The 12,138-nt window shown below is 41.9% G+C and overlaps 1 protein-coding gene across 1 annotated transcript in view; it reads left to right on the top strand.

Moving 5' to 3' along the window:
• Positions 1-12,138, top strand: part of SNAPC3 (small nuclear RNA activating complex polypeptide 3) — a 36,934-nt gene that overhangs the window by 13,688 nt on the left and 11,108 nt on the right. The window contains exons 5-7 of the mRNA XM_088472657.1: positions 3,301-3,450; positions 5,827-5,909; positions 7,136-7,300. Coding sequence (XP_088328783.1) covers positions 3,301-3,450; positions 5,827-5,909; positions 7,136-7,300 — 398 coding nt within the window. The remainder of the gene's footprint in view (positions 1-3,300; positions 3,451-5,826; positions 5,910-7,135; positions 7,301-12,138) is intronic.

Here is a 12,138-nt window from a genome sequence, read left to right as displayed (position 1 = left end):
CAGTGGTGTGCTACACAGTACCATATTGTGGGCTGTTTGTGTTGCATACTTGTGAGTGCGCAGGTGTTATATGCCTACCTCTTCTTTGTGATGCATATGTATTGAAAAATTTTTGTGTCATGTCTGATGAGGAGATTGAGCACTCCGTGGCTCCTGTGTTGTTTTCCTGCAGACGCTGTTCTGCAGGAGTTGATAGGGAGGATTTATCACAGGATGGTCTGTGCGGGCGGTGCCAGCTAGTGCCTGGCCCCTCCTAAACCCCCTACATCGCAGGATCCTCCTTGGGCGTCGATCGCGGACCGTTTAGCAGTCCCGACTGCAGTCCCTACTATCCCCCATTCCCCGGGTATCAGCAGTTATTGCAGTCTCCCTCCGGGTCTCAGACTCTGGGTCCTTATACGGGGACAACACAATGAGGGGCGCACCAAATACTAAATGTGTATATACAAACAGCAGCTCACCTATGGATCGGCTAATCCATGTGCTAGGCTGAGAAAACAAAGGAACAGGGAGCGCTACTTTGTATAGCAATAATGAACCTGAATAGGTTGAAAATTAGATGATTTAATATCTTGATAGATTAAAATAAACACAAATTAAAAAAAAATTCTAAAAATATATAGACATAATATAGTACATTGACACTGGTAATGGACCAATTAATCAACAGTTGATAGAATAATATACATGCATGAATTATAGTAAATAATAATGATAAATTAATCTGATTATTGGTAATCAATCTAATAAGACGTGCTTAATAGTCACAGTTCATCCCGGCCGGGAAACAAAAAATAGTGTGAATAAAAAGGTATACCTCTTGTGTAACTTTGGCGATGATGAGTACTCAGAGATGTGATACCAATTCAGAACAAATGTTAGTAATTCAATGGAAAGCTGTGTCTCATATAGGGATGACCGTGATGATGGTGAACAGCTTAGCCCATAAGCATCAGATGTATGCTGTCTGCCAAGGTGAAAAAAGTCACGGCAATGGTCCTGTGTGGAACAGCAAGGCGCCTGGTATAAAGGGTCTCCCGCGTCGTGTGTGCTGATGCCCAGCACTGTGGAGCGGTCTCCCACAGCACGTGCACCGGCCGTGCAGGTGCTCTGTGTGTAGCGGCAGTCGGGCAGCTGTTCTGAGTGGCAGGAATAGACGTGGTGTCTGGAATGTCCTGCCGGTCTCCTACACTTATGCAAAAACGTGGTTCTAGGTGGCAAAGGAGACCGTGATGTGCGGGTTGCAAGGAAAGTGGATCTGGCAATCAGACCGGTCCGATGATGAGAGTCCTGTTCTAACGCGTTTCTCGGCTCCAAATACTGGCCGTTTCCTCAGAGGCACATTGCCTCTGAGGAAATGGCCAATATTTGGAGGCTTACGCCTTGCCTCTCTGAAGGGTCATGTGTCCGCGCTGTCTGTGTGGTTCCAACGTCGGATCGCTACACTGCCAGATGTTCACACTTTTTTCCAAGGTGTTCTCCGAATCCAGCCTCCCTTCGTGCCTCCTGTGGCTCCTTGGGACATAGCCGTGGTTCTTCGGGTCCTGCAGGGTCCTCCTTTTGAGCCTCTTGAGTCGGAGGAACTCAAGTGGTTAATGTTTAAGACTGTTTTTCTCCTGGCAATTGCTTCTGCCAGGATGGAGTCTGAATTGGGGGTGCTTTCCTGTCGTCCCCCTTTTCTGATTTTTCACCAAGGACAGGGCTGTGCTTCGCACTCATCCTGAGTTTTTGCCTAAAGTGGTTTCTAAGTTCCACAGCTTTCCAGTCTCCTGATCTTTCAGCTGGTGAGGCTTGCTTGGATGTAGTCCGTGCTCTCAGAGTTTATGTAGACCGGACTGCTTCCGTTAGGAAGTCTAATTCTTTGTTTGTCCTCTTTGGTTTTCACAGGAGGGGTTGGCCTGCCAACAAACAAACTTTAGCCCGTTGGCTTTGTTCTGTTATTTGTGAGGCTTATTCACAGGAGGGTTTACCTGTTCCAGCCTCCGTTATGGCTCATTCCACTCGGTCTGTGGGTCCTTCCTGGGCTGCTAGATGTGGTGCCTGTGCTGTTCAACTATGTAAGGCGGCCACCTGGTCTTCCATTCAGACATTTTTGAGGTTCTATGCGTTTGACACCTTTTGCCTCTCAGGATGCATCCTTCGGGTGCTGGGTTCTCCTTTCTGTACAGGAGTGTCCCCGCCCTTAGTTGAACTGCTTTGGGACATCCCCAAGGTCATCCCTTTGGACCCCCTATGGACCCTGAAGTAGAAAACAAGAGATATGGTAAGAACTTACCTTTTGTTATCTCTGTTTCTTCGAAGTCCATATGGTCCACAGGGCACCCGCCCTGACGCACCTGGCTTCATATGGGCTGTGTGGCTGGTCACCGGTTTTCCGTCTCCCATTTCTGTGAGTATGGTTTCTTGTGTGTCCCAGTCTTCCTTCTCTCTGTTTAGTCTCCTCCTCCGGCCTTGGCTGCTTACCAAAAGAGGTGCCTGTGGCTCGGGGGCGGGATATAGAGGAGGATGGACCCAAGTGCATCCTGGGAGCAGCAAAAGCTTATTTAACTGTGTGGTGCCCGTGGATCCAGATCAAGCTATACCCCAAGGTCAACCCTGTGGACCCTATGGACTTCGTAGAAACCGAGATAACATAGGTAAGTTCTTACCATATCTCTTGTTTTTTCTTTTTTTTTCTACTATACGCTTGCACTTCGACAGTGGCATGTGCTTGCTGTGCAACCACATGTGTGCGCCAGAGTGATAACTTATTATTTCTCTAAAAATACATATGTATTATTGCTGAGGGACGTGGGTTGATATGAACACAAAACATTGTAATAATCTTAACATACGTTTTATGCTAACATTTATTTTTGTTTTTATTCTGGTTTAATAATTTTCTACAATTACATCGACATAGTGGAAAAAACACTTTGATACTTTAAACGGAGTGATTACATCCCATCTGGATCGCATTGACTTCACTTCTTTTTACCATCTGGGTTACCTAATAATAAAGGCACTAGGAACACACTTTTTGCATATCCAATCCCAGATATCCTGCAGGAAATTTCCCAGTGCCGATTGCCTATCATCACACTTTTTATTATTTAAAAATAGCAAATATACAACATTACCTTTGTTCATGGCAAATTTATGATGAGGCTACCTCTGTTTCTCTTCTCCTCTGCAGCAACTGATACATACATACATACATACATTCCTAGATGTTTTTTGAAGAATCTATGGAATTGTTTATTTTTCTGATCCAGATTAATGTTTCCCAGACAGTAGTTTTCTCATATATGGCTTTTTCAGCACAAAGATTACAAACCCCATGAGACTGTTTTGGTGCTTGGCAGCCAGAAACTGACAGAACTTCGGGATGCCATTAAGTGTGTCAGTGATCTTCAGATTGGAGGAGAGTTTAGCAACAATCCAGACATGGCTCCTGAAAACATTTGCAAGGTAAAAAGAATTGGCCTATTTTTTGGAATAGTGCTTTTCTTTATAAACCATTATTTTAAGGTGTGTGTATATATAGTAATGCCCAGTACACAGAGGATGCTGAAATTGTGTAATTTTAATTATAAGATACAAAGTTTTGTGCTCAAGTTTTCAATACTACAGCTCTCAATGTATTTTTATAACAAATAGAAAATACTTTTACAAACTATAAAGAATGGTAATAAGTAAGATTTTTAAAGCAAATTAACTAAACATACGTACACAGGAACACATTACACATTTAACATAAACACACACAACTGTTATTATACATGTAAATGCATACTTTGCACACTGTTCTGTATACATACATCCTGCAATAACCCAACGAGAGATTTTTACATTTTTGGCTGATAAAAAAATAAAATAAAAATCAGTGCTAAAGGAAACGCACATTGCATGTGCAATAGATAGGACACAATTTTAATGGCAAGTACATGGTACTTAATGGTAAGTACAAAACTCCCATTTACTTCTTTAGTCATTCATTACATTTTAAGTTGGCAAGGTGCAAAAGCTGATTTACCCTTTGGGCATTCAGTTTGTTAGCCACTTAAAACCATTTAGAGTTGTGCAAATTAGGATTTTTGTACTTGCTGTTAAATCCTTTGCTCTAAATACATTTGGGGGAGACTATTAACCTTTGCTATAGAGGGCAGAAAGCAGGATTTGGCTCTCAAACTGCATCGACTTATTTGTAATGTAACACCTTACATAAGCCCTCCTTGCAATAGCGCCTGTAGTACTTTCCTGACAAGCCCTCAGGATAGGATTACAATAAGAAATGGTACCGTAATATTTATGGTAACTTTACAAAGCTATGAAGAGTTGGGACCGTAGTGTCCCCCAAGTGGATGTAGTCAGATCTATTTAATGGTAAGTACAAAAATTTTATTTTCTTCTTTGTACATCCATGGCAGCCATGCTATGGGCTAGTAACCTAATCCTAAGCCAAGACAGAGACCAGAAAAAGATCAGACCGTCCACATCCTCTATATAGTGTAGCTGTTCCGTTTTGTCTTTTTCCTGTCTCTTCGTGATAGAGTAGGTGTTTTGTGCAAGTCAGGCTTACCTTTGCTGATAAGGTTAAGCAACGCACCTCTCAAAGTTGCATGCTGTGTTGGTGAGGGGTGGCTCACCATAGACTGCTAGTTGCAAACTGTAGTGCAAATGCTGTTTCTTGTGGTATGTGTTTATGTATGTACAACCATGGCCAAAAGTTTTGAGAATGACACAAGTATTGGTTGTCACAAAGTTTGCTGCTTCAGTGTTTTTAGACCTTTGTGTCAGATGTTACTATGCTATACTGAAGTAAAATTACAAGCATTTCATAAGTGTCAAAGGCTTTTATTGACAATTACATTAAGTTTATGCAAAGAGTCAATATTTGCAGTGTTGACCCTTCTTTTTCAAGACCTGCAATCCGCCCTGGCATGCTGTCAGTCAACTTCTGTGTCACATACTGGCAGATGGATGCCCTTTTTCTTGCCTAATCAATGCTTGGAGTTTGACAGAATTTGTGGGTTTTTGATTGTCCACCCGCCTCTTGAGGATTGACCACAAGTTCTCAATGGGATTAAGGTCTGGGGAGTTTCCTGGCCATGGTCTCAAAATTTTAACGTTTTGTTCCCCGAGCCACTTGCAGCATCTTGCCATAAGGCAAAAGTGATAACTATCATGCTGGAAAAGGCATTGATCGTCACCAGACTGTTCTTGGATGGTTGGGAGAAGTTGCTGTTGGAGGATGTTTTGGTACCATTCTTTATTCATAGCTTTATTCATTCTCAAAACTGGTGTGTGTGTGGTGTGTGTGTGTACGTGTACGTGTACACGTATACATACAGCACCATTTATGAGCAATCACTATGACCCCTGACCAGCATCAAGTGTGCCTGCTTGCGCAGATCAGCCACGTCCAGCACTGCACAAAATCTGTGATAGAGAGAAAATATATATATTTATTTATTATTTATGATCTGCGCAAGCAGGCACACTTGATGCTGGTCAGGGTTCGTAGTGATTGCTCATAAATGGTGCTGTATTCTGCTCACTGAATTGAATTGCTGTTCTTCAGTACTGTGCGCCTACATTGAGCAGAAAGTTTGGTGCTGAGGGGGTTATTGTTGTTTTCAATAGTGAAACAAAAACTGTAAATATATATTCCAGAGATGCATCAGTTTTAATGTTGTTTTTTTTCTTTTTGTTGCTTGGATCTTTCATGCTAGAAACAATTTTATATACATTTAAAATCTGAAAACATTCAATGTGGGCATGAAAAGTATTTGCTAGTCACACAATTTTTAGAAAACATTATTTAAAATTACTCATTTATTTCAGGATCTCTTCAAATCTGCCTATTTTTATTTTGAAGGCGTTTTTTACAATGATATGAGATATCCGGAGTGCAGAGAGATGAGCAGGTACAATACTCCCTTATTATGTCCACCCACTGCCATTGAGTTTCCGGTGTTTTCTTGCTGAATGTGTTTCATGTGACTTGCTAAACTTGCTTACCCTTGGCTTTTTCCAAAAATGAACCCTAGTGTACAGCCATGGCCAAAAGTTTTGAGAATGACACAAGTATTGGTTTTGACAAAGTTTGCTGCTTCAGTGTTTTTAGACTTTTTTTTTTTTGTCAGATGTAATTTTACTTCAGTATACCATAGTAACAATCATTTCATAAGTGTCAAAGGCTTTTATTGACAATTAAATCAAGTTTATGCAAAGAGTCAATATTTGCAGTGTTGACTCTTCTTTTTCAAGACCTCTGCAATTCGCCCTGGCATGCTGTCAATCAACTTCTGTGTCCAATACTGACAGATGGATGCCCTTTTTTTTGCCTAATCAATGCTTGGAGTTTGTCAGAATTTGTGGGTTTTTGTTTGTGCACCCGCCTCTTGAGGATTGACCACAAATTCTGAATGGTATTAAGGTCTGGGGAGTTTCCTGGCTATGGACCAAAAATTTCGATGTTTTGTTCCCCGAGCCACTTAGTTATCACTTTTGCCTTATGGCAAGGTGCTTCATCCGGAAAAGGCGTTGTTCTCCCAACCATCCAAGAACAGTTTGGTGACGAAGTTGCTCTTGGAGGATGTTTTGGTACCATTCTTTATTCATGGCTGTGTTCTTAGGCAAAATTGTGAGTGATCCCACTCCCTTGGCTGAGAAGCAACCCCCACACATGAATGTTCTCAGGATGCTTTACTGTTGGCATGACACAGGAAGAAGACTTTGTGAAAACCAATACTTGTGTCATTCTCAACTTTTGGCCATGGCTGTATCTGTCCATGTTATTGGAAATAGATGTTAAGGTCCACTGGGGTCGGGATTGAGTCTCTGTAAAACTCTACATAATAGGTATGCGCTATATACATAACTATTAATAAATAAAATAAATACTACCAGGACTAGAGGTATTATAGCAGGGAAACCCGCAGCATGGGGTACCCCTACCATAGTAACCACCAGTCCTAGGCTGCTCACCATGGATCTGTATTCACCCTAGTATGAAACCCTAGGGAATAATAGTGGCAGAATAAATCTTGAATTCTTGAATCTTGTTGAAAACCTATATATGGCATTCATTATTTGTACAAATGACATCACCTCCTTATCCACTGACATTCTTGTTTACGTGCTCTTGCAGAACTATAATTGAGTGGGCTGAGTCTCGTGATAGAGGCTATGGGAAATTTCAGATGGCCAAGATGGAAGACTTTACACTAAACGACCTACATATAAAAATAGGTTTTCCTTACCTGTACTGTCATCAAGGAGACTGTGAGCACATTGTTACCATTACAGATATAAGGTAGGCAAGTACCTTCATCTTTTCACTTATGTAGGTATAGTAGTTTATACTGATAACTTTATTTTCTTTACCTAAATTCCAGTATTCTCATACTGGCTATTGCACCCGCAATTGCTGTGTCGTGTTTTTTTTTTAAATAAATCTCAAGATAAGGGCAGACCAGTATTTCCTTTAGCTCGTCTGACCATAGGAATCCTCTTCTTGCCATGTACTGTTCTAGTAAAACCGTATTGAATATGGGTCATTTTAAAGCAATTTAATATTTGTTGCACAAAAGTCAAAGCATGTGGCTTTATATTGACATCCACCAGTTGGCTAGTAACTACAAAATATTTTCCTTTTTTTTTTTTTTTTTTTTGCTTAATCTTTAATCATAATTTTTTTTATCTTTTGTAATTTGATTATCATGCACACTGCAGGTGACACATACCGTATATACTCGAGTATAAGTCGACCCGAATATAAGCCGAGGTACCTAATTTTACCACAAAAAACTGGGAAAACTTATTGACTCGAGTATAAGCCTAGGGTGGGAAATGCCGCAGCTACTGGTAGTAATCCCCCCTCTGGTACTGTCCCCAGTAGTAATATCCCCCCCCTGGTAGTGCCCCCAGTAGCAATATCCCCCCCCTGGTAGTGCCCCCAGTATTCCCCCCCTCCCTGGTAGTGCCCCCAGTAGCAACATCCCACCCCCTCTGGAAGTGCCCCCAGTAGCAATATCCCCCCTGGTAGTACCCCCCGGTAGTAGCCCCCCCAGTAGAAAGAAATGTAAAAAAAAAAAAACACTTACCTGTAACCCCGCTCCTGGTCCCGACGCTGCCACAGGCTCCTCCGCCGCTTTGCATAATGGGAGAGACGTCGTCATGACGACATCTCTCCCATTACCCACTGCGGGAGCCGGAAGATGGCTCCCGCAGTGGGAGCAGCAGTAGCCGCTGAGAGTCTGACAGACTCTGAGCGGCTGCTGATTACACCAAACACATAGCTGCCGGCTCCGGCGGCTGTGTGTTTAGCAGTGTGTAGCGCTGACCGAACTCCGTCCGGTCAGCGCTACACACGCGGTGCAGGCTGTGTCACAGTGACAGTCTGCACCGCGGCCCGCATGGTACGCTACTCAGCAGCGTACCATGCGGGCATGACTCGAGTATAAGCCGAGGGGGTGCTTTTTCAGCACAGAAAATGTGCTGAAAAACTCGGCTTATACTCGAGTATATATGGTACATATTCTTTGTATATTCTGTTGCTGAGAGAAGATATTTAGGAACTTGTGCAAATATATTCTTTTGCTTGTGTGAAATGATATTTGCATATGCCAGCTTTTATGTCTAAATATATTAAAAACTGTTCTGTGGTCACATTTTATACTTCCTGAACTAAAATTAAACCTATAATTTCAAATCTGTCCATTTTGATTGAGTTTATTAAGTTCAATGGCCCTTTATGGTGCTGCATATCTTTATGCTCCAGTGCTGTATGAACAGGGAGGAGGGATATTTGGGAAATAAAGTCTACTAAATTAAGTCAGTGAATCTTCCCTAGGTAAAATAAATGCAACACTAATAGGGAAATGTATCAAACCTCAAAGAGAGATAAAGAAGAGAAGTTACTGATAGCGACCAATCGGCTTCTAGCTATCATTTATCTAGCTTAGTCAATGACCGAGTGGTTGCTATGGGAAACTTCTCCACTTTATCTCTCTCCAAGGTTTTGTACAGCTCCCTCTAAGTTTGGGAATAAACAAATATCCCATGGATGGGACGGAAGCAGCCATATCTTTACCATCTGGTCAGAACTAAACGTCACTCATAAATGGTGTATGAGGTAAGTGTATAGTCTTTTTTTAAACTGTGGTCACCTATCACTTGCATACTACACTACTTTATCTAGGGTGCAAGTGGTTTCACCAATACATTTTTGTTTCATTTTTTTTGTGGTCCCATAAAGTTTGCATCCTAGTTTTAGCTCATTTAATCCAACTTGCCAGGTGTTTCCCCAGGAGCCTAATAGCTGGTACATTTGGGTGAGTCTTGTCTTTAAAATTCAGTGTGCAGATGACCCTCAAATCAGAATGACAAGCTCATGTTTTAAATCTGTGTGATTATGTAGTATGTAAACACAAGCATCGCAATTGTCATGTATAGGATTGACCAAACCCATAACATATATATTGTAATACGTGTAAGTACAAGATTCTATGATGGTCCTGTCCAAATGACCTCACAATCCTAAGAAATGTGGGAGCAATTGTTATATAAGGTGGAGCTGTAACATTTGTCACTGTTGTATGGCTACGAGAAAGGTTGAAACATTATCCACCATCAATAGTAAAGCATTTGCAAATGTCTTACCATCCCCAGCTTACAACAATGACTCTTCTTCATCATTTATCTTAACTGTACCTCGTTCCTCTTTGGGCCTTTCAAGCTTTTGCTTTGTGCTGCAACGGCTCTCTTGTATGAGGTTTCCCTATGAGCATTGTGGTGGATAGGGTGGAGAAATCTATTCCCACTGGGGGCAGTCTGTGGACACTGGGAAGGGGTGCTGTGTAGATTAGGTTAGTCATTATACAAAATCACTTTGCTGGAGGATTTCTTTGGCTGAGGGACTTTGCTGCCACTGGGGTGGGGCTTTATTTTCCAATGGGCACAGGGTGTGGGGGTAATGCAAATTTCCAATGGTAATCTTTTGACACTGCTAGACACCTCCTACTGGTGTTTTTATTTTTCTACTAAAATATGTAGATCTGTTTTCAAAAATGTTTTTACTTAATATATAAATTTTTTTTTTAAATAAATATATATTGTGTGTGTGTGTGGGTGTGTGTGTTGCCATCACCATCTCATGTGGTAGGGAATCGCACAGGTAAGTCACCGCCTTATTATTATTTAATGACACCTTGTAATTACTAGTACAAAGATTTCATTGCACCTTTTTTTTTTTTTCTATAGCCTAAACAAAATAATTTTAGAGGTGACCTAATTTATATGTATGAATATATCTAAAGTGTACTAATCATCTTTGTAATAACTCTTTATAATAAAGCCCTTCTATTTCCTTTGATGTTAATAATGCCAGCTTTTAACCACCCTCCGCTTCTTCCAAATCCTTATTCAGCGAGGTGCCCACAAATGTACATTCAAAATGTTGTTTGGCTAGTAATTTATACAATACTATGCTTACATAATGCTCATATATCCTCCATTTTTGAATCTTAGGAATTTAATGACTTAGCCACCACTGCCTTATATCCATTTATACTGACACTGTTACTTCTACCCCTTTTCCACCAAAATCCCGGGTCTGACCCAGGATTTGGAACACTGTTCCAAGCCGAGTCAGACCTGAGATTTACCCCATTCCCATTGCGGCGCCAACACAGAAATATCCCGGGTTGGCGCCGTGCACACGGGTGCAGTGCCGGCACTTGGAGATGTCATCACGAAGCGCCAGAAACTCCCGCTTTCCCCTGAATGCCAAACCAGAGCAGAACGGCGACCAGGGGTGAGTGTTTTTCGGCGGGGGAAAGTCCTTACGGGATGCTGTCTGATGTTACAGCTGTCACTGTAGACACGGGCAGGTAGAGCTTACAGCCTACTCGTAAGAAGCAGGGATGGCGTAAAAACCTCAAGGGTCCGTCCATATGGGGAGGCTGTAATCTCTCCCTTCCCGGTGACTGCTGTCACAGACCGCTTCCAAATTCATCCAATCGGCATGCTGTAAACGGGTGCCTGGTCGGATGACATGGGTTCCCCGTTTACACTGAGTGAGACACGGGTTTTACCAGTGTACAGCCTTTTCACAAAGTTTGTTGCTTAATACAGAATACAGCAGCATTTACGATCATTCATTGTGACCCCTGACCGTGCCTGCTGGATGTGGCTGTTCTTCGCAAGCAGGCACACTTGACGCTGGTCAGGGGTCATAATGATTGATCATAAATGGTGCTGCATGTATGCGTGTATATATACACACATACATACAGCCATGGCCAAAAGTTTTGAGAATGACATTGGTTTTGACAAAGTTTGCTGCTTCAGTGTTTTAAGACCTTTTGAGGTTTCAAAGGTATACTGAAGTAAAATTACATGCATTTCATAAGTGTTAAAGGCTTTTATTGACAATTACATTAGGTTTATGCAAAGAGTCAATATTTGCAGTGTTAACCCTTCTTTTTCAAGACCTCTGCAATTCGCCCTGGCATGCTGTCAATCAACTTCTGGACCACATACTGACTGACTGGCCACCTATTGTTGCCTAATCAATGCTTGGAGTTTGTCAGAATTTGTGGTTTTTTTGTTTGTCCACCCGCCTCTTGAGGATTGACCACAAGTTCTCAATGGAATTAAGGTCTGAGGAGTTTCCTGGCCATGGACCCAAAATTTCGATGTTTTGTTCCCCGAGCCACCTAGTTATCACTTTTGCCTTATGGCAAGGTGCTCCATCATGCTGGAAAACGCATTGATCGTCACCAAACTGTTCTTGGATGGTAGGGAGAAGTTCCTCTTGGAGGGTGTTTTGGTACCAGTCGTTAATCATGAAATACATACTTTTGACCATGGCTGTAGAACCCTGCTTGGGACCTGGGAAAAAATACTGGGTCGACCCAGGATTTTTTCCTAGGACCCTTTTCCAGTGACCCGCGACCCATGTTGACACGGCATTAACCCGGGTTTGTGCGGCAGTGGAAAAGGGGTATAATTTAGAAACTTTTCTCTTGTAAAGTGCTTTGTTAGGGCAGATGCTTATAATGGTCACTTCTTAAGCAGCCATCCTGTACAGTACTTTAGAGGGAATTATACTTTATTTGCACACAGTGTTCACTTGACTGAAAATTTTAC

This window comes from Taudactylus pleione, unplaced genomic scaffold, assembly GCF_031769625.1.
Source record: "Taudactylus pleione unplaced genomic scaffold, aTauple2 ptg000127l, whole genome shotgun sequence".
NCBI classification, from domain to species: Eukaryota; Metazoa; Chordata; class Amphibia; order Anura; family Myobatrachidae; genus Taudactylus; species Taudactylus pleione.
This window is presented reverse-complemented; position numbering and strand designations above follow the sequence as displayed.